Here is a 22,979-nt window from a genome sequence, read left to right on the forward strand (position 1 = left end):
TATTTTAACCAAACCTCTTCCTGTACCAAGACACAAAGAGTTGTCAGAGAAGATTGGTTTGAAACTTAATCTATAGTGTAAAAAGGGGAGTGTTGAGGTTTTCCCTACTAACAGATTAAGCTACTTTTATACCTAATCATTTGGCCGGGTGAAAAGGCTGCAAGTGATTGTCTCCTCTCACGTGCTTCATGCAAAATAGCCTGGGGGGAGGACCTGCCCGGACTTGTCTTCTCACTTCTTCTTTTTCTCTCTGCCGGCATGTAGCAAGCCAGGTAGCTCTCAATGAGAGCTAAGTCCTTTAAATATTTTTTTGCTTTTGTTTTTGCTTTCTGTAAATAAATTATTTTTATAGAAATGCTTGGTGTGTGACTTTTTTGACCTCTCCTGGGCTAAAGGCTTTCCCAGCATCTGCAACAGGGGGGACAGTCTATCATGGGGTTGGTTGGCACCTTGATGAGGCCCTGGGAAATTTTATTGAGGTATCTTGGATTTTATATTAATATTTTTATAATGGATGTTTTTATATTTTAATCTTTTATCTTAATTTCATTGTAAACCGCCCAGAGTCGCTTGCCGAGATGGGTGGTGAAGAAATGTGATAAACGAACGAACTGGGGGCAACACTGCAGAGCCACTGCTCTCCCCACCTTTCCATTCCTCTTTTCAACCATCAGACCCAACTGCCGATGGCTTCTCATCAGTTCCTCCTTGGTAGCTATTCCCATCATCCCTGGTACCAAAGATCCATCATCTTACTGCAACAAGAAATCCCTCCAGGCCCTTGAGAGTGTGTGCTGGTTTCTTTCTGCCTTATATTCCAGCTCTGCAGTGTATTTACAGATAGGCCACCAAGAACATCGTTTATTCCCATTTGAGATCCGATGGTAGCAGTGAAGATGAGGTTTTTGTAAAACGAATGACTTATTACAGATTTTGGTTCTTGGCAGTGTCCTTACATTAAGGAGCTTTAAGCTTGGAAATGAGTATTGCTGCACGGAAGAGACAAAGGTGAGTTTTCCTGCTGATGACTGGGGACAGCTCGTGAGGCTGGGAACGACAGAAAGCCACAAATGCGAGTTTCTCATCTGGAAACACACGTGAGTAATCGGAAACTACGTGTAGCATGTCATCCCCGTACGGCGGGCTGCTTCTGAGGCAGGCCGGAGGGGGCCCCGACGAGGCACGGCGCTGGCTGTCCCGGATTTTACCGGAGCGCCGGGGGCATCCCCGGAGAGACCGGCCTTAAGTCCTGCCGAGACCTCCGTTGGGTCCGGCGGTCTCCCAAAAGGCCTCCCGCTGCCGCCTGGGGAGAGGCCACCCTTACCCGGGCGCCCTTCCCTCGGTGCCGGTCGAGGCCGGAGGGCCACCGCCGGGGAACGCCCCGGAGGCCTGGGCGCGACCACCGGCACGAAGGGGCCCCGAGGCCTCCGCCGACCCCGCTCGCGAGGATGCGGGCCGTCCGCTTCGGCCCGGGAAGAGGGCGGCTCTCGCAGGCCCCGCGCGCAGGTTCAGGGAAGCCGGAAGGGGACCTCCCGCTGCTGGCCAGGAACGACCCGCGACGCTCGGCCGTTCTGAGCCGGGCTCGCGCCGGGCCTTCGAGGGATCCGGGGACCCCGCGAAGAAGGCCCTCCCCGGCCCGGGTCGAGAAGCAGCAGCTTAAACATCGCAATTCACACGTGGCCGTCTTCGAGAAGGCTCCAGGGCCCGACCGGAGACAACGGGACGGAGTTCAGATCGGCGGCGCGGCCTCTTCCCGCGCCGCGTCAGCCTACGCGTCGCCTCCGGTCTCGGCCGGCCTCCGGCTTCAGGCCAGGCCAAGCGCCTCCCGGCCGGGTCGGAAACAGAAGCGCGCCCCTCTCGGCGGGGATCCCGGGCGGGCGCCGGCCGACGCGAGAAGCGGCGCCGCCCGGAGCCTCCCTCCCGCAGCCCGCCGGGGCGGAAGCCGCCGCGGAGCCCCGCCCCTTCTGCTTCCGGCGCCGGGCATGGCGCGCAGGTGGGCTCTGGGCAGGGCGGGGGTGGGGGGCCCCGGGGGACCCTGGGGGACCCTGGAGTCCTGACCGATGCGCTTCCTCGGCAGGAGCGGCAGGAGCGGGCGGGCGGCCGGCGCGGCCCGGCTCGAGGAGGGCGACGAGGGTGAGTCGGGGGACGGCGGGGCGGCGGGGGGTCTCGGCCGCGGCCTGACGGTGCCCCCTTCTCTCCCCCTCCGCAGACGAGGACTTCGCCGCGCCGCCGAAGAGGCCTCGCCCCCCCGGGAAGAGGTGAGCGCCCGCCCCCCCGGCGGGAGGCCTGTTGTGCGGGCCCTGCGCGGGCGCCCTAGGCGGGCAAGGGGCTGCGGGAGGCCCCGAGAGACCGGCGGCTCGAGACCCCCTCGCCCTCCCGGGCCGGCCTGGAGGAGAGCCCCGGGGGGGAGGGCTCGGCTCGTGCAGGGACGCCGGGGAGCCGGTCTTGGGCCCGCGGATTCGCGGAGCGGGCAGCGTGGCCGGCATGATCGCAGGCCGGAGTCGCTGGGGAGGTCCGGGAAATCAGTGAAAATACGGCGATGGAATTAAGCGCAGAATTCTTCATGCAGAAACAGGAATCAGTGGCCGAGATAGGAGGAAATATGAATGAATGAATGAATGAATGAATGTATCCGAGCTATATTACTGATGACAACGATGTTGGAGGAGTTGATTGCAAAGTTGCCATGAACTCGGCATGAGATGTCCCCACGACCCGAGTTCAATCCCAGCGGAAGCTGGATTCTCTCTCGGGCAGCCGGCTCAGGTCAACTCAGCCCTCCACCCTTCCGAGGTCGGTAGAATGAGCACCCGGCTTGCTGGGGAAGGGGATGGCTGGGGAAGGCAACGGCAAACCACCCTGCTCTATAGTCTGCCGAGAAAACGTCGCGAAAGCAGCGTCCCCCCAAAGGGTCAGACATGACCCGGTGCTGGCACAGGGGACCTTTCACCTCTTTTCACAGGTGTGTGATGTAGCTGTTGAAGAGGAATTGATAAGAAATAATGCTGTCATATCCCCTCCGGATGTTTGAAAAAATATAATTCTATTTGCAGCAGGCATCCCTTTACCGGGGACTTTAATGATGGCTAGCTCTGTTGACAAAGATTTAGGATGCCGAAGATTTGCTGTTTACCTTACGGAACCAGCTGGTTTAGTAAAGGTTATTCTGTTGTTGTGTTACTGACATTGGTAGTTTCCAAAGTTGTCTGTAGGGTTTTGGGATGGCCAATGGCTGAACAGTGAGCTGAGGGAGTATCATCTCCTGGACTAGAAAAAAAATTCTGCCTTGATTTTCAATTTGTTTCAGAGTTCCCCTGGATGACAAACTTTTCCAGAGAGACTTGGAAGTTACCTTAGCGCTGTCGCTGAATGAATACTCAGGAAACAACAATAAAATACAGAAAGAAGGTGATTCTTAACATTTCAAGACAAAAATGCCAAATACATTTTTGGAGTAGTGAGATGTCCTGGAATGGTTTATTTCTTATCTTAGTGTGAGCTGATAGAGCAGTCGTGTTATAAAGTATGTAGCCTGTTTCAGTGTTGCTGCTCCTGTACAAGTAACCCTGCCAGTCGGGGCCTGTCTTTTGCAGCATCTTTTGAAGTGAAGATGCCAGGAATTGAACCCGGTGATGGAGTTCTACTTCCCCCAGTCTTCCACTCAGAGAAGTACTTTCATTGAATCTGCACCTTCAAGTCCATGCATCTGTTCGTAAACTCTGCATTTAGAGCTCCTTCACCTTTCCCTTGTCCCTTAGTTCCACAAGCACTCAGACGATCCTTCATTTAATTTAATTTTTAGCATTCATGGTCTTTGCCATTCACTCCTCTTAACGCTCCAAGCCTTGGTCTTCAATGTGCTGTGTTCATCACCAGGGCACTCATAAATACTGACCTTTGCTTCCCATCATGTCTTTGTAAAGCAAGGATTTTATAACCTAGAGAGAAGGGGGGAGAGAGAGAGATGGAGGGAGAGGGGGGGAGAGAGAGAGAATGGAGACCAGGTTATCAGATTTATATGCATCTTTAGCATAGCACTGGTGGCAACTAATACTTGTTAAGAGTGAGTTGAGTGGGAAATTAATCCATCGAGTCAAACTTAAAGTATATTCCTGTTTATTATAAAGACAGAAAAACAAGGTAATTGTATGTATAAAGAGCGGAGAGAAAAATAAATTTGTGGTTTGAACAGGAAACAAATTCCTATTACTTTTATTATTGGCAGAATGTGATTCTTTGAAAAGAGGAGCATATCTATATAGTTAAATAAGTATGCTCATGCTTCAATTTTTTGATGTGGCTGAACCCCACATTGTGAATGGCTCTTACAGCTGCAGTTTTGTGGGACATCTGGTGGTGTGGGGGACATGTGGGGGCTGCCTCTGGCTCTGTCTTGGAATAGCTGCAGTTCCCACAAAAGGGCTGCCTCCCCTTGCTGAGCTCCCTCCCTGCTGTGTTTGGCAAGAATGCTTATAAAATTAATGGCCCAGATGATTGTAAGCATGAATGAGAAGTTTATTTATTATTTATTATTCAAATTTTGCTACCGCCCATCTCCCCCAAAAGGGGGACTCTGGGCGGTTATGGTTATGGTTTACTTGCAAGCAGCTATGATATTTTATGGAAATTAACATCTGTACATACAAATAATTCTTATTTGCAAGTATGAAAGACATCCAGCACAGTTAGCGCCATTCTCTGTTATCTTGTTTCCACAGTGATGACATTTTTTATTGAGTTAATTTCATTTTGACTGCCCCAGAACTCTAGTCTCTCTGCCCATAAGAAGTTTACAGTATTTTCTTTATCTAAATTTCCAGTGACGTTTAGCAAAAACGTCTCCAGTTTGGTTTACTGCCTGAGTCGTGGTGGTGGTTCTGGTAGTGGAGGGGGACTCAGTGAATGGAAGACGGGTGGGACCCTCTGAGCCCCTGCTGTTGCTTGGGGCATAGGTGCCCTCTTCAGAACTGGTGCCAGAAACCCCAGCAGAAGCCACAGAGTGTCTTCCTTATCAAAGGACGTAACCACCGACTTTCTCTCTCTTCTTCTGACATGTTATCCTCACTGTTTGATTTTAATTCTAGGTGACCATGCTGAACCTAAGGAAGCCATAGAGGATTTCAGACAGGAAGCCCCGTTATCCATGCCAGGGAAGGGCAGTGATGATAACACCTGTGCCAGTAAGATTGACCTGAGGGTGGTAGGCTGCCTTCTTTCTCTGCTATTGTGCCCTTGGGTTCTCTCCCTCTTTTTTCTTAAATCACATTGGCTCATCTTACTTGAGATTATTCAGAGCCTGTGCTGGCTGTAACTCTGCATAGGGCCATTTTATTTTACAGCATTTTTAAACTCAGTAATCCCCCCCCCGCCGCCGCCACCCATGTGCCACGTCTGAAGAATGTTTGGCTAGCACAGTGCATAGAATTATATTCTAGAAACGATTGGGTCCTGCTACCCAAATGAAACATGTTATCATTAAAATATTTAGACTGTTACTATGGAGCCTTCTGTAAGAACCACCTCTCCAGTCTCCTATCATCAGTATAATAAAGAGAAACGCCCTCTGGGCAAGTGTTGTATGAAATTAATCTGTATTTCTTAAAGGGAGGATCCATTTGGTATCTCTCCATCCATTAGTTACTTTTCCATCTTTCAATCCCATAATTAGGTCAGGGAAACACTCAGCCACCTTTGGAGGTTGAATTAGGTTCTTCAGAATCAGTTGGGAAGCCTTTGAAGACCTCAAGCCCTTCAGTGCCCAAGAAACCCAGCTGGACCCCCCCAGGTACATTCAGTGTTGTTCGGGATGACACAGTCTCTGCCTGCCTGGGCATCTGGGTTCAGAAAGAAAGGATCTCAGGACATGGATAGGGAGTTGCATGGGGCATTTTTCATTCCAGGGGATGGAATGCAGCTGGGCCAGAAACCAAGGCAGTTGGCCAAGCTGAATTGAGTACAGCCCTGGGAACTTGGGGTATTTTGGTAACGGAGCAAAGGCCAGGTAGGAAAACAGCTTCAGCTTTGGGGATTAACCTGAAAATGAGCTTATTAAAATAGCTATGCAGTGCTCCCTGTTGAGTCAGTTACCGGAGGCTTTTACAAAGAACAGGGACAACCAGCAGGATGAGCCAGCCCGGGGGGGCAGGGTGTGGATAGAAAGAGAGAATGCAGAACACAGGTAAGAAGAAAGAGCGGATGCTGGGAAGGCAGGCAGAAAGGTATCACTGCAAGCGAGCGGTTTCCCTCACCTGAAGACTCCTGGGAGGGAGGGGGCAGGAAGAGCCTGGGGAGAACTGTGGGGCGCAGATGGGCAAGGAGAAGGGCTGGGGACTTCTAGGAGCACATTGGACAGAGCATCTCTAGGAAATGTAAACGTCGGGCAAAATGAATTGCCAGAGTTTAGACCACAGAATAGCAGGTGATTAAAAGGTGGTGTAAGCCTGCCCCAAGATTTCATGATCCAGAATTGGCTCAGCCTGGTTGGAAGGGGAATGGAACGTTCCATTCCTGAATTGGTGAATTTTGCAAATCTGTAGTCCTTAAAGCAATCTTTAGGTATAAAGTGAAGGTTAAAAAATATGAAAGCTAGGTGGTACCACCTTTCAGCTTTAGCAGATCTCAAAAAAAGCCAGGTCAGGACTTGGATGGAAAATCCCACAGGTGTAAGCTAGAAGGCAGTTTGAAAAAAAATCCTGGAAGAGGGCATTTACAGACCACTTTGGTGTTGTGTCCTTGGAGGCACCAGATTCAAGCTTGACTTCATGGAGATGTTGCCTTCATACTGGAACTTAATTTATACATACCACCCAAAATAAAGTGAAGTGTGTTAGTGGGATCTGTGTGTCTATAAAAGTAGCCCAGAATCTTTTGTAACATGTTTTTGCATTTATTTCAGCTGCATTAGGAGGCAAAAGCAGCCAGTTCAGAAGAGTCCCTGTTAAATCACCTGTTCATGGTCTCCGGCTTGGCCTCTCCAGATTTGCAAAAGTGAAACCCCTGCACCCACATTGTGCCAGTACCTGAGAGTGCTTGTGCTGGCATGAGAAGGCTGCAGATTGAGGTGGAATGGGGGAGAGATCTGTTTTTTGAAATGTGGAATGTGGTGCAAGCAATAAATGCATTCCAATTTGGAAAAAGCTTTGCCCTGTAAAGATAAACGCTGCCTGTAAAATATGACTGTTGTCCCTTGAAGTATCCACCAGTCATAATGCCACGGCACCATCACCTTTCCCTGAAATGCTCAGGAAGTTGGCCAACCCAACTGGATCCTTTGGTTTTATCTTGGCCTGGATAATTCTGGCTGTTTGGGATTGCATAACCAGCATCTGCTTCAGGGCATATGTTGTCCATCTGAAGAATGTATTTTATGATTACTCTAAAGACAGCGTACCAGGGGGTAGTGTGTTAGTCCCCCTGCATTTTTCTTAGGATAGAAAACATGGTAATTGGCATCAGTTACACTGTTGTTTCCCTGACCCATGAATACACATTCAGCCTCCAATCCTTGCATTACTCTCTGTTTGAATTAGATACTGAACGTAATGATGAAATATATTTATCATTGTGACTTTTTAGATAATGAAATAAAATCTTTTTAGAAAAAAGAAGAAGCTGATTGAGCTAAGTGATTTCTATCAATTTGAAGGCATCCTTAGTTTTTACTGAAGGCATGTTGAAATACTTTGGCCACATAATGAGAAGACAGGACAGCCTGGAGAAGATGCTGATGCTAGGGGGAGTGGAAGGCAAAAGGAAGAGGGGCCAACCAAGGGCAAGGTGGACGGATGATATTCTAGAGGTGACGGACTCGTCCCTGGGGGAGCTGGGGGTGTTGACGACCGACAGGAAGCTCTGGCCTGGGCTGGTCCATGAAGTCATGAAGAGTCGGAAGCGACTAAACGAATAAACAACAGCAACATGTTGCAAATGCAAAGCAAATAATTCCTTTATACTTTGCCCTCAGGGTGGGGCTTCTGCTATTTCCTAGCAGAGAGATAAAACATAGACATTTATGTGGGTATTCCCAACATGGGAGCAAAGTGTGCTGCAGAGTATCATACAGGTCTGTCATTTATTTAATTTTGCAGAGGAATTAAGTCTCCCCTTGCTGTTCATACGCAGAAAAATTTCATCTATCTCCCTTTACCATTCAGTATTTTTTTGACTCTGCAGAAGAGCAGGCCTGAAAGACATTGTCTTTTACAAAACAGAATACAATTGCCTTTCCTCATACCCAGGTTTTTTCTCTTCATCTGGCTCTGCATTTCTTGAGTCCTTTGGAGCTCCTGGAATCCAAGAGGTGGGGGATCCAGCAAAGCCCAGGGCTGGAGGGAGAGGCTTCTCTGGTCAGCCCAGCCTTCGAATCCGTCACTTGTGCAGTCAGAGAGCATGCTAGCAAAGTAGCGAAGGGTGGGATCACCTATTGAATGCCCAAGCTGCTGTTCCAGCTGTGCGAAACGCCTGTTTCTTTTCAATGATTTTCAGCTTGGAGAACTGGCTGGGTGCTCTTCCAGTGCTGAGAGGTTAGCCTGCAGCTCCATTGCAGGTACGTCTAAGTGAAATTGGCACATGCAATCAATAACCATGAACAATCACTGTCACAATACCAGTGGATGGGCAGCTTACTTGCCTTCTCTAATGCTAAGTTCCAGGTGTTGCACTGACAGAGGGTTTTTTTTAGGGCTGACTGAAGGTCCAGCCTGCCAAAGGGCTGGATGTGACCGGTGGAGCTCCCCAGAGCTGACTCCGAAATTACATCAGTGAGACTGGCAAATACCACAATGGGTGTTTTTGTGGGGATGGGGTGTGTGTATGTGTGTTCTGTTTTGTTCCAGCTGCTGTATTCGAGTGCTGTCTTGCTGTTTGCCATTGGGGTATTACATTCTGAATTCTGCCTGGGCCAGGCCACAGGGGGACCACTCCTGGACAGCAATGGGCTGCTGGAAGTCAAGCTGCAGAGAAAGATGGGGCTGTAGAGGTCCTTGAACCCTGCTGGCTGTTGGAGTGGCTCTGCTTGGTGGATCAGTCCCGTTGGAGTTTTGCTTAATTTTGTTTTCAGTTTTGATTCATTGTAGTGGGGTGAGTGGGAATGTGAGCTGCATTGAGTGGGATTCCTGCACCCCTCCCTCTCCTGTGCTCTTCAGAATAACCCCCTTTTGATTTTTAAACTCTCATGTATATAATCTCCAATCCGAGAAAACCCTGTTCGAGTAGGTTGGGGGGAGTGCACTGGCACCAACAGCACTGCCACTTGCTAAATAAACATGCACCCAAATTCTATAGCAACTTTCTGGAACCGTAGCATATAAATGTATGAATAGAGGTTTTAGCCCTTCCCTCTTGCAGAGGAAAATAAAGAGATAAACATTATTTCTGATTAAAATACCCACTAAAGTGTAATATGAAACCCAATTTGCAAAAAATGTGTGCAGTGTTCCCAGCAGACCACAGGATGGTGTTGGTGCTCTGTTACGATTAGCGAGCTCTACAAATTGGATTTCAGTTCAGAAGAAGCTAATTAAAGAGAAGTCAGTGAAAAATAGTCTGCATGGGCAAAGAAAGAAAAAATTGAGATAGTATGGCTTCACAAGAGATGGTGCGTGCACAGTGGTGAAGGTGCTGGACCAGGAACAGAGCTACCAAGTTTCCATCCACCCAGCCACGGGAGCACTCTGGGTGGCTTTGGGCCGCCCCCTCTCCCCTCCCCTCTCTCTCAGCCCAGCCTACCGCCCAGGGATGTGGATGCCACTCAGGCTCCTGTATCAAGAGAGGACTAGAAATCTAGGAAGGAAATTGCCAATCGTGAGGAAAACAGTTGCTCCTTGAAGGTGACCCCGCATCCAACCGCTGCCGCCGCCTCGGAGATGCCCTGCCCTTGTCCTGGAAAGCCCCACCGCCTTTCCCTGCAGGCACAGCAACTTCTAGCTCCATTGCTGAGGTGGGTTGGCTCTGCCTTGGTTTGGCCGTGTTCCTCCAGCTGGCTTGGCCTGGCCTGGCCTGGCCGCTTCCTGGGACCAAGAGAAGGTGAGGGGTCCAACTTGGCCAGCGGTTCACAGCGTCTGCCCGCCTGCCTGCTGTTGTCTTCCACATGGCCAAAGCTGCAATTCGTTCTGTTCTGTGCGTTTTTGACAGCAAACAAAAGCCAAAGGAAAAAAACACGGTAAAGCTGTGGGGTGGAGGGAAGTTAGCTTTTGGCATAAGACAATTCAGATTTATTTCTGCCAGGATGTCTTCCTGTGCCAGAGAAGATGGTCAGAAAAAGTTGCATCAGGCGTGCCAGATCAGATACTCCAGCCAGCTCATGAGCTCAGTCCCCACAGCTCTTTCCTTCAGAAGCCCCACAGCCCCCTAGGATAAATCATTCCTGTCCTCAGAGTTTGAGGCAGGCTAGGACTAAGGCTAGGTCACCAGCAGATGGTCACCAGCAGATGGTGGCAAATTCTTACTGTGTCTTTTTCTCTTTGCTGCCATCTGGTGGTTCTTCAGGGATCTGCACCCCAGATATGGTAGCCCTCATTCAGAGAATTCTGCCTTTTCTTTCTATTGTGAGATCATCTGTTCCCTTTTTGCCCTCAGAGAACAAAGCCTCTCTAATTCTTTCAATCCAAACATTTAAAGAAAGGGGTGTTGCACAAGCCACCTCTGCTCACCTCCCCCCATTCCACCCTTCCCCAGACCTACCTGATCAGGTGATGTTTTAGGGAGCGAATGTAGGAGGAATACTTCAGACATGTGCTGTCTAAATAGAATTCTTTCAGTTAGCTTGGCTGTACAGATTTGCCTGCCAGGCAAGTTGCTGGGCTAGGGCACCAGAAGAGGAACAGCTCCTGGGCAGGGATTGCCCGGAAGCCTTCTCTCATCACGCACAGGGGCTGGATCCCTCGAGTTGCTCTGGGGAAGGCCTGCAGCTTGGGCAGGCAGGAAAAAAGGGAGCTCTTGCAGGCTGCAGATGGAAGGGGGCTCAGCAGTGCCCCTCGAGGCTGTGGGACAAGGCAGCCCTTTGGGGAAGCTGTGTCATCCACACCTAGGCATTCCTACGCTAGAGGGTTACATCACAGACCCTGCCATCTGCACAACTCCATTGGCCCATCTCCCATTATCTCCCATTGTTATCTCAGAATGCTGCAAATATTGGGGGAGGGGGGAGCTCACAACACTGAAAGGCTACAATGGGAGGCAACCGTTTTGATTGGCATAAATGGTAGCTGACATACGTCTGCTTCAGTGGAGTTGGATGTCTTTGTGAATACCTGAGCACATGGGAATGCCGCAGAAGAAGAAACTGCCACTCACTGACGAAAATATCCAGAGATCTGCTGTAGAGCCCAAGTTGGAGACGGGGGATTATCAGGCGCCAAGTTCTGTGGCTTGCCCTAGTCATTCTGGGGCTCCCCCTGTGGAAGCTGGTGACCCCTTGGAAATTTCATGGAAGACTTTTCTCTCTGTCCTCAGGTCAATGGAAGAATGTTCGGAAAATATGAGAAACTCTTTGGTGCCGCAGCTCATCACATCTCAGCCAGTCCTGTCAAGGTGGGGAAGTCATCTGATGCCTCTGTAGATTTCAACAGAAGTACATGAACATCTGAGGGGACCTTTTCCCACTTTACCTGGTGTTAAGATCGCGGTGGCTGACCATGTTACGGGTTCTATCGTTCTTCAAGGGCTGTTAAGATCTTTCCATCGGAGGTTTGCTTTAATATCGTTTTTATGAGATGCATCACGCAGCTGGGGATGTTTTGGAGTGGGATAGCTGATTCCCTACAAGGCAGAAATAGAATTCAAACTGGGCTGGATAGTTTAGAGAAATGGGCTGAAAGAACAGAATGAAATGGAACAGAAATGAGTACAAAATACTTCACAGACATCAAAGGCACAAGTAGTGGATGGACTGGGAGATGTCTGCCTTGGTAACACTTGTGAGAAACAAAACAGAAAAATAGTTGAATGCAAAGTGGCTATGAGAAGGCAGTTTGATGGGGTTGCAAAGAAAAAAATGCAATCAGGTGGCGTCAAGAGAAATAGAATAGATAAGGGGGTGCAATCATTCCTCTGTTCTGCTTTAGTCAGACCTACTCTGAGAAATGGAATCATTTCTGAGCAGCCCGATTTAAGAGGGATTCAGAGAAATTGGCTCCAATTCAGAAAAGGCAATGAGGATGATGCAGGCAGTCAGCCCCGCGAAGAGAGAGGGAAGGGGCAAGGGGGTTCAGCATTGAGAAAAGATAGACAATAGAGGAGGGCAGGAAGTGAGCCTGGAACAACTAAGCCAATATGAGAGCTCTCCCCAAATGCCCAAAGGGTGGTTACCCAGAAGAAGGCAAGGTCTGGTTCTTGCTAGTTCCAGAGGGCCAGGGAAGAATAGGGGTTGGTCTGGAAAGGCAGCTTGGGCTGAATGTTAGTGCAGGCTGGACAGGCCTGGCCACCATCCAGAGAAGGGAGGGCCTGCCCTTCCCTGGGGGGTCAAGGGAATCCAGCTCTAGGATTCAATGCTTTTTAATTAATATGTTAGTTTTAAATTGCACAGCAGCTTTACTTTAAGTGTCAAACTGCTGCATATGAGTTGTGTGTACATTCTATAGCCTAGAATGAGAATTTGCTGTGAAATAACTACATGACTGAGAAGATTCTTTTCAAGCGTGAATTAGATTTAGCTTGTAAGCTAAATAACAGCAATGGGAACTATTGTGGGATGGATATATTTGTGCATATCCTTCTTTTGTTGTACCTAGCTAGATATACAAGGTGATAAGTCCACAGAATTAAGAATCCCTTCTTTTTGCAATACAAAATAATGTATCTATCATCTATCTATCTTCTGTAGATGAGATATAGATAGATATGATAGATAGATAGATAGATAGATAGATAGATAGATAGATAGATAGATAGATAGATAGATAGATAGATGATAGAGATAGAGGATAGATACGATAGATGATAGATAGATAGATATGATAGATAGATGATAGATACGATAGATGATAGATAGAGATGATAGATATCTATATCATCTCTGTCTATCATCGATCTTTATAGGTAGGAACGGAAGGTCAACTATCTTCAACCATTTAAATAGTGAAAGGGCATTCTAATTATCACACATTCCAGAAGAATGTATTTAAAATGCAACTGGCAGATTTGGGGGCCCACTGAGCCATAGCCAAATGTCAAATATTTATATCCTGTTCAGACTATGCAGCCAGGCAAGGTCTTATAAAACACTCTTTATTAAATTACTATTTACAATAATTAAGTCCTTGAATACGATGACTCAAATCAAGCCCAACTGTGCACAAGAGGCAGCGAAACAGGACTCTCACTGGACAGGCAGACTTGATGCAACTGGAACGCAGTGTGCTGGAGGCAACAGATCTCGAAGTGGAACGGTGTGCTGGAGCTGTTCTGACGCTGGATCACAGGCAGTCTGGAACTGGGTTAGGTCTGGACACAGCAACTGGAGCTTTGAATCAGGACTTGAACTCGAGACAAGGCTAGACTCAGCTGGAAGACCTGGACTAGGTGGAACTCTCAGGACTGAAGACTTGCAGCAGGACGCGGAACTCGGAACAAGGCTGGACTTGCCTGGAAGCCCCAGACTAGGCTGGATTCCCTGGATGGAGGGCTTGGAGCAAGACTTGGAGCTTGAAGCAAGGCTGGACTTGGCTGGAGACCTCAGACTGGACTGGCAACCAGATCCTGAGCAAGATAGATGTGAAATTCCTGGACACGACTGAGTGGACAAAGCACTGTTGCTCCGGACTGAGATCGAACGGCGACACTGGAGTTTCGGAGCGTGACTACACTGCTGAGGAGATTGCAGAGTTTCGCGGCTGGAAGCAAAGTGGAGGCTGCTGGGCATGGCTGACGCTGATTCCTCGGTTTCAGCAGACGCAGGATTCCATCCCTCCTTGGAGGAGAGTGAAGGCGCTGGTTCCTCTTCAGCAACAGATGCTGTCTCCGACATTGGGAGGGACTCTGTCCGAAGCTGCAGGCTTGGGAGATTGGTGTCTCTGGCTGCTCGCTCTTTGCACAGCTGCCTTTTATTCCGGTCTTTGGCGTGCTTGGAGTCTCCTGCAGCCAATCGGGCTGCTTTCTCCTTAGTGCGCTTTTCAGCCCGTCGTTGGCGCGCGCTGATTGGAGGATTCAAATCCTCCCCCGAATCTTGCCCAATCAGCGCCATGGATTCTTCCCGTGCTGCTGACTCACACTGGAGTTTCATTTTCCCAATTTCAGCCCCATAAGTTTCCAATTCCTCCTCTGGCTCAGAAAGAGTTTCCTTTTCCGAGTCAGAGGCAGGTGAGGCAGGCTTGGTCCTGACAGTTTACTATTTATTTATTTTAATTTTATATCCCGCCTTTCTAGTTATGCAAAACTCAAGGCCGCTCACAGCAGGTCACATGGTGGGTCAGGGCCCCTTTTAGTTTTCCTGCTTGAAGCCCTCCAGCAATAGTCCTGCCGGAAGTTGCAGGGTCTTCAGAACTTCAGGGGCATTGTGGGTCAACTCTTGACCTTCTTGGCAGAGCCTTGGGAGCCCCTGGGTGTTGTAGTCCGTGGAGAATTTTAAGGAGGCTGGCTCACCTCCCATTAGGGACGGCTGGGCAGTATTGCTGGAAAGTTTTGTGTTACGTGGCAGTCCCGTTAGGTGGGGTAGGGGAGGGCGCTTTGGATCACTGCATGCTGCTTGCTTGCATTCTGAGATACAATTTGCCCCCCCCCGGCCCCTCCCTGGTCGTTGATGTTAACATTTGTGTCAGGCACGGCTGTATCTCATGGATTGTGACACCTAATAATTTCATATTTCGTATTATTTCATATTATTTCATATCATTGTAGTAAAGCACCACATATTGTAGAAAATAAAATGCAGTCTTTCAAAAGCAAGTCTGTGGGTCAGCGTGGAAGGGCCTTTGTAGAGACTCTTCAAGTTCATTTTGTTTGCCCATTTGGTGGGCACATCTCACAGTTCCCAAACACATGTTCTATTTTTTTGGTCAGAAATGATGCTTTAATGTTGCTCCTTGATGTGTCTGATTTTTTTTTTCATTACAAAATCTCATCTACCACAGCTAGATGAAATAATACCCTGACCATGTGTTTTGAAACATGAGGTTTTCTTCAATGTTTGTACCATAATTATTCCCTCCGCCCCACCCCCCCATTATCTTTCTTCAGGAAGAAGACTAGCACCAAGTCTGAAAAAATTAGGAAAGGACGGTCAAGTGCTCTCCCGGTTATACTGAAACCTGGTGAAAAATCCAACCTTAAAATCCAGAAGGTGAGCAAAAGAGGTCTTAAGCAGCTGCGCCCCTAGAATGACCCCCTGGTGGGACAGGAGGGTTGGAGCTAACTGGTGCAAGAATGTTCTTGTTTCTTCTCCTGAGGAAGCTCTAAATGAACAAGAAGATGCTGTAAGAACTGAGTCTGGATAAACAGAAAGATGCAATGCAGGAACAGACTCATGGATGTATATTGCTCCCAAATCTGCTTAACTTACATATTACAAGAAGAGCAGCTAGCCATTTGAATTGAGCCCCATGCAATGGTAGCTAGCTAATATATATAAATCATGTCACCTTACTATTCAAACATTGGTCTTTGAATTCTAGCCTGTTTCATTTGACTCTGATTTTGGATACCGATTCACTGTGACTTGCCTGTTGGGCTTATTGATGAAGACTCAGCATTTATCTCAGCCAATATCTATTGGTCTGTCCCTGGATCCCCCAACTGTGAAAAGTGGGCCACTGTGAGACCCTCAATCTGCTCCCATCAGCAGTTTCTGAATCTCGAAGCGTCCTGCGTTCTCAGACCTGCTGCTCTGGGAAAGAACCAGTAAAGAGGAGAAGCAGAAGTTCAGCAGTGAAGGTGTGGGTCAGTCCTGACATGAAGACATGCTTGACTTCTTCCTTAGTTTGGTCTCCAAAGATGATAGGAGGAGAACAAACTTTCTTGAAGGGAAGGGGACTCTCATTGTAGACACAGTAGGAGAAGGTCCATGCCAGTCTCCAGGAGCCAAAAATCAGGAGGAGTCTGGTAGCACCTTTCCTGACTAACCAATTTTATTAAAAGGCAGAAACTTGTGAGCTGTAGCTCCCTTCATGAGAGGCATGGCATGGCTAGACAGATGTAGGATTTGAACTGGCGCAAGGTGGGGGGAAGGGAGGGGAAGACAGGATGGTTATGAAGATGCGGGATACATGTAAAACAGATTATTTTATCAATTAACAATTATATTAAAAATCCATTGTGTTTGTTGATACCTTCTGAAGTAGTCTGAAACTTTTTGGTGTATACATGTAGTTGTATCCTCAGGCACTTCATTAAAAAGAAATGTATGTAATCTAATGCTGAAGATTCCCCAGACAGCTGAGGTTCCTGCCTCCCCTCCTTAAATGCTCACTGTGCCAAATCTTCACACACACCCCACGCAGGATGCTCTGACCTGTTCAGGACCTGAAGAAGTTGGCTGTTGCAGGGACAGGCAGCGATGGGGCTGGGCTCCGTCAGCACCTTGGAGAACTCAACACTCTGTTGATTCCCCACATGGGAAGCTGTGGCTGCTCAAGGGATTGAGAAGGTCCACAGGAGAGCCCAGAGGTCCTTCCAGGTGGGGCCCTGCTTGCTCCTGTTTCTCTGTTCTGCCATGTTTCGGTCAGATACATGTTCACGCAATCTTTGCTCTTTTTTCGAACCAAACCATTCGGTATTTTATCCTGCATACTGTGGGCTGATGGTATACTCATGGTCCATTTATGTTTCAAATCAAAAAGGTTTTGTGAAATCAGAAACAGTTTATTCTTATTCCTTAAGAAAAATTCATTAGGGTTCTCCCTGCTCTCACAGTTTAAAAGTGGTTCTGTCACTTGTTCGTGTTGAGTGACACTAATTGCCTCTGGTTCTGTTTCAAGAAGAGCTTTTGTACAAATCACTTGTATATAAAATATTCCCTGCTTCTAGTAAATTCATTTTTATTTAATATATTTTAATACCATGTAATCATCTCAAAGGTGATGCAGAAATAAGCCAAAAACTTATTAAAATAAAACAATACAATTACAAAAAAACTAAGAATACATATTGTACGAAAAAACAAGCATTTAAATGTGGGTTGTAAGGGGGAAAATGTGAGGGTGCAGCTGATCTACCAGTCCGAGCTACTTGTCAGTGCTTGTGGTCCAAGATGACATTCAGGCCTCCAGTAGGAGAGATGACCGAATGAATCTGAGAAGGAGGCTGAGGACTCCTGCCTGGGTGGATGCTGGGCTGGCAAAGAAGAGCAGTTATAGAGGAGACAGGCAGAGGCAACTGAGCAAACCTTCCTCAGATTAAGATAAAGCTCTTCTAGGAAAGGAAGTGAACTGGCAGCAAGAAAAGTGGGAGCAGTCAAGGAGGCTAACCAGGGCTTGACCTTCAGGGCAGTTATGCAGTTTCAAAGGTTCTGGATCTGCAGCCAGGAAGGATCACAATAAATAACACGTGTGATCTTAAACACCAGGGAGGCTCCACATTGCTGGATTGCTATTAATTACTTTTAGCAAATCATAAAAGGAAGTTATACCTAGGAAAGCACTAGCTACTTTGATCTTCTCAACTTTTTGAACAGAATTAGGTTCTTTTCTCCACTGTGGACTGGCTGGTGGATTGTAATCAGACAGATAGAGGCAGGATCTGGCCTCTTTTTCTCTCTCTCTTGGCCAATTTCATGTAGACTAACCAACAAAGGAAGCAAATGCCCTTCCTTAACTCAAGGCAGCACATGGCCAGAAAGGCCCCACCTTTGTGGTTGGCAGGTCTGCAGGTCTCTTTGATTTGAGCAGTGGAGTCTTGGTTGATGTCCCAGGAAACCTCCAAGCACAGGGAGCAAAATGCCAGCAGATACCAGCTTCTAAGTAGGAAAAAAGAAGGAAGACACCATGGAATCCCATGGGAAGGTTCCCAGCCGAAAGACACTGTGAAGATGGCAAGGAGATGGCACAACACAAGCTCCTCGGACAGTACCTTTGAACAGGCTGTTGAAAATGTTGTTGGTCGTTCTGATGTTTTGTGCCTTCCTTTCTTGCAGGAAAGGGAGTTAAGTGCTGCTGTTCACACTTCGAAGCAAGATGGAGAAAAAAGAATTGGATCAGGTCAGCTTGATCCCTGTGGTGAGCAGATTTTGAATTATCAACACTTTTGGCTCATGAAGTTCCATTTTTAACCTTTCATAAACATTTTGAATCATTTGCCAAACAGGAAGGCTTCTGGTTCCACCTCTTGTTATTTTTGTTCCAGGTTATTTTATTAACATAAATGGGAATCCCACAGGCCGCATCAGCCCCAACAATAATTGGCATTTCCAAGCATGCCTTTGGCTCCACACAATGTCCCGAGGCATTGCCAGAAAATAAAAAAATAACAGGTGGCTGAGGCCAGGCTTTATTCAAAGATGTCCTCAACTGCCAAGAAAAACGGGCAGAGAGAAGGGGCCACGGAACGATTCCAACAGTTCGCCCTCTGGGAGTCGAGGCAAGAAGAAGAATGCTTTAAATGCACCCCAAAAGTTAACATATTAGTAGAACTCTTGATTCATTCATTCATTCACTCATTCAAAGGATGAGTATCTTAATATAGGTTGCAAAAAACCAATCTCTTAGGTGAGAAATATTAAAATGACATCTAGAATTGCCTGGTTTATAACGTTTAAACCTCACAGAGTCACTGGAGTTGAACTGTCTGAGTTGAAATGAGGCTTATTGAAAAGTCCATAACTTGATCCACCAAAGTGGATGAATTTTTTAAAAAAATATCTAATCCAAAACAAATTTAATGTGCATGTGAAAAAAAGAATGTCCTCTGTGTTTGGGATATAAAAATATCAAATATCTATTAACTTGAATTTCAGTATATATGCTTGTAATGCTTTCCAATTTTGAGAAAAAGTAGGGTTGTTTTGAAGTGCTTCTACCTATGTAAAAATCTTGAGTTAGATTGAAATCTCCAGCAGAGAAACAATTATGAAATATTTCAGGACTGTTCTTAATGGGCTATAAAAGTTAATCAGAGCAATTGTGACAGTAAATATATTCACCATCCAAATAATAAAGTATCCTTCACTACTGCTGTGTTCATCTTTCACATCAGTTTTAAGATTGCTTTTAAATAAACTAGTTACTGCATTCTACAGCATGGATGCAGAATAACAGTTTGTTACCTATTTTTGAAAAGTCTCTTTGTTCTAAAAATGAGAAGATGACCCAATAACTCTGTATGGATTAGATTTAATGATAAGCTTAAGGAATGAATTAATGTTATATTGTTATCTATAGTTATAATATGGATAGTTTTCCACTAGCTTTCTTTCTTTCTTTTTTGTCACATTTCATTTATTTTAATCATGACAGTATATTTATATTTTCATTCTTTTCTTTTTTTACTATACAATCATTACTATTGTTCTGCTGGTTCTGTACTTTTTTATATTCCATTATTAAAAAATAAAATCATCATCATCATCAGTCATTTGGTGCGAGCACCTATAATAAGCTCCCCAAATCCTAAATTTTCCCTCCAACCCAAGGAAACTAGGGGCCTGACTTAGGTCCATGCAAAATGACAGTTCTTTCACAAACCAGTGAGCAAGTAACAAAATGGGGGAGCTGACTGAAATCTACTCTGGCAGTCCAGTGAGGAGCTTCAGGTTTTGGTCAGATATCCAAATGAATGGATTTGACAGTCTTGCAGAGAGCACAGGGCATACAATAACAGAAGGAACAAGTAGATGAGAAGATGTGGATGATGCCTCCTCAAAGCAAATGGCAGACACATGGTGATGGGGGACCTTAATTGCCCCAACATCTGTTGCCATGAGACCAGCAGCTGCACCCATATTTAAAAGGCCAATAGAATCCATACTGCTGGCTGTATTCTATTTCACAATATATAGCACTACAAAAAAATTGGTCCATAAAGTTGGAGAATAAGCACTAAATCTAGTTTCTAGAACCTTATTAGTGCTGAAGACTTTGTCCAAATTATTATGGACCATTTTTTAAAATTCTGACTTCTTATGTTTCTTTGTCCAGTTAACCTCAGTTGTCTTTCACCACTGGATGTAGTGTGAAATCAGCAGTACCTAACTGCTGAATATATATATAATCTGGCTAAAGAGACAATTTATTGTATATAAGGCTGCAATCCCATGTAAATGTTTGGAATTTATTTTCAAGCAAACCTGTGTCAGGGGGAACTATAAAGCTGATATGTTTAATGGAGCAGCCTTTACCTTCCCCCCCTCTTTTTTTAAACAGGAAAGACTCCTAAAGGAGACACATGCTATACAACAAGCAAAACCAAGCTAGAACAAACATCATGTGAGACAAGTTACACCCAAATAGGTTTGGTAAGCAATTGTCCTGGCTTAAGCAAAGACCACGCTGAGATGAGGAAAATATCTCTAGTGTTTATTAAACTGCTATAGTAGACAGAAAATCCTACCAAACTGAAGGAGCATGGGAAAACCCAGGCAGATAAACCCCAAAGTCAAGGCGGGTCTGTTCTGAGTCTTTGAAGGACAGCTCAAAGCCTCTAAACTACGCATGCGTTTTCCCCCCTGGATAGGGGCCCCCTCCTGCTCACCATCTGTACTCATAACATCAATTAACTTTATCAATTACATACTTGACCAGCTGTAAGTGCTTTTTAAGCTACTCCACTGTATGTTCTGCAAGTCTTAATGAGTACAAAATAATTCAAATTATATCTCTTTTAGAGAACCCAATTGAAAAAAAAAATTAAAACCCCCCACACTGCTTTTCCACCAAATTCAGCTTTCAAGGCAGTTGTATTGTAAACATGTTAATATATTAACTAGAATTCATTAGAACTTGTTAATCAAAGCACATACATTAGAAGCAATGGCACTCATTAAATTAATCCCTACTTCAGCACAAAGCTGAAAGTCTGTCAAAACAGGTTTAAGGTTGAAAATGTTTGGTTTATTGTTACAGTCTCTACCAGAGCCTAAAACTATGGTCCAAAGACAGTGGGAAGTACCGACTTTAATTTCCCAAGAAAACATGTCTGTAACTCATAAGTTCAAGAAAGGAAGCGCAGGGCTGGCAAATCCTAAGGACCGGCACCAGCAGGTGAGATTGTTGCTAAGATTGAGTTTAAATCACTCTCCCACCAGACAGAATATTCATCAGGTGAGAAACAGTCATTAAACTGGTGGTTTTCATGTGGTGGTTTCCATGTTCTCCGCAAATACAAGAGTTCAGTTTGGAGAAATCTGGATCAGCGTGAACACAAGTTGCTATCTTCTGCATATAAAAATGAGTTCTGCTTAGACATTTGCCTGTCTCATTCACTGATACCTTAAATTAAAGCAAATGACACAGTTGTTACAACTGTTTCCATTCAATTGTTACTGGGGAAGGTAACAATTTCATCCCACAACAATTTTCATATATTTTTCAAAGTGTTTTGAATGTATCTTTGTTGAATGACAATTATTTTGTTAAGCAGATTGATCAGGAAGGCTAGAATTGTTTTTTGTCTTTGGTATGGGATTCAGCTAAAAAATTATTTCAGGTCATATTATGGTGCACTTGTCTCATAAAAAGAAACAGCTGTTAGTTAAATCCAAGCAGAAAAAGTTTAGTAATATTTGCTATATTATTATTGTTATTGTTATTATACAGCAAATATTACTAAACTTTTCTGCTTGGATTTAACTAACAGCTGTTAGTAAATATGCATTAATAATATATGCATCCTATCAGCTTTTCAGGGATGCAGATGTTTGGTCGCTGCTAAATATGAGTCAAACCAGTCGTGTGCCACTGAAACGGAATTGTTATTACTTTGTCCCAGCAAGGTAGTGATTGGGAAAAAAAGGGAGACAAACCTGTCAATCAAGTGTTATTATCAGCAACACGTTATCACCTTGACTAAAGTGTGCCGGAGAGCATATCCAGCTGGCCTGCTTTCCCTTCTTTTTAATTTGGGTCTAGAACCTTTAGCTTGTGCCTCAGAAACTCTGACTGCACTCAAGTGATACCCTGACGAGGCAGAGTATAGACTGCAGTATGGGGATTAGATGCTTTACGGCTCAGCTGCTTGCATTCCTAATCTGGTCGGATTAAAATATAAATGTGGTATCCTATCTGATTACTCTGGAAAATGGAATAAGTCAGGCTCGATGTCAGTGAGTTATATCAGTAATGTTGACAAATCTAACCACTGGGATTTTAGGTTACGTTTTAATTCCTTTGTTTACCTTAGTATAAGGATTTCAAGAAGCCTTCTCAGCTAGTAAATATGAATTTATTTCCAATTCTGAAACGTATGAAAGAAAACACAGACAGTTTGGTCTTTGGTATTTGCAGTATATGAGTGGAATTGAACTTTGAGGTTGATTTATATTTAAGAAAGAATATACATATACATATAGAATTTAAGATGTCTTCCTTTTTTCTTTTACCCCTTTTCTGGTGGATTCATATTACAACTTTTTCTGGCAGGGCTCTCAAGAGTTTTACTGCATAAACCACAATTACCTGTTGGGAAAGGTGGTTTTAATTTCCTGTTCTTCCCAGTTTAAGCCTTTATTTTAGTTTTGCTTATGAGTTATAATAGGGAAATTCAGATCTTCTTTGGACTCAGCTTGAAAGTTGTTATGTGACTCCATTAAAATCATGGCAAGGGTTCCAGTTCCTTTCCTTGTTTGTTTAGGGATCAATTACTTAATGCTACAAGATTCATATGGAAAATTCAGAGATATGCCTTTCATCTTTTTAGCTATGAAAAGCTCACGCTATCGGGTAATCCAAATGAAGCATAGCTGGTAAATCTGGCTTTGCAGGTAGGTTAGGCCTCTCACAACACAAATACTTTGAATCAACATTGTTCTGAGGGCCAGTTTTTAAAGCATTTATAGAACTGAAGGCAGAATTCATTTTACCTGCTTCTGGGAACTTTATTCAGTTTAGGCATGTGCTTTT

General features: G+C 45.6%; 2 protein-coding genes across 7 annotated transcripts in view; both read left to right on the plus strand.

Annotated features, from left to right (window-relative positions):
• Positions 1–979: 979 nt before the first annotated feature.
• RAD51AP1 (RAD51 associated protein 1) lies at positions 980–7,610 on the plus strand. The gene is made up of 8 exons (XM_063309378.1): positions 980–1,008; positions 1,160–1,993; positions 2,078–2,133; positions 2,210–2,258; positions 3,308–3,408; positions 5,085–5,180; positions 5,669–5,785; positions 6,896–7,610. The coding sequence occupies exons 1-8, from the start codon at positions 980–982 to the stop codon at positions 7,021–7,023; spliced, it is 1,410 nt and encodes a 469-aa protein (XP_063165448.1). The 3' UTR covers positions 7,024–7,610.
• A 3,327-nt stretch (positions 7,611–10,937) lies between these two features.
• Positions 10,938–22,979, plus strand: part of DYRK4 (dual specificity tyrosine phosphorylation regulated kinase 4) — a 48,927-nt gene continuing 36,885 nt past the window's right edge. Inside the window, exons 1-5 of one of the 6 annotated variants that reach the window (XR_010068303.1) lie at positions 10,938–11,529; positions 15,172–15,274; positions 18,062–18,143; positions 20,286–20,377; positions 20,985–21,122. Coding sequence is in view for 5 of the 6 variants with exons in the window: in XM_063308392.1 (XP_063164462.1) it covers positions 11,258–11,529; positions 15,172–15,274; positions 18,062–18,143; positions 20,286–20,377; positions 20,985–21,122 (687 nt within the window). In the remaining variant the exon portion in view is untranslated. The remainder of the gene's footprint in view (positions 11,530–15,171; positions 15,275–18,061; positions 18,144–20,285; positions 20,378–20,984; positions 21,123–22,979) is intronic. The other 5 variants (XM_063308392.1, XM_063308391.1, XM_063308389.1 and 2 more) reach the window with 5 other exon arrangements.

This window comes from Candoia aspera, chromosome 7 (genome assembly GCF_035149785.1).
Source record: "Candoia aspera isolate rCanAsp1 chromosome 7, rCanAsp1.hap2, whole genome shotgun sequence".
Taxonomy (NCBI): domain Eukaryota; kingdom Metazoa; phylum Chordata; class Lepidosauria; order Squamata; family Boidae; genus Candoia; species Candoia aspera.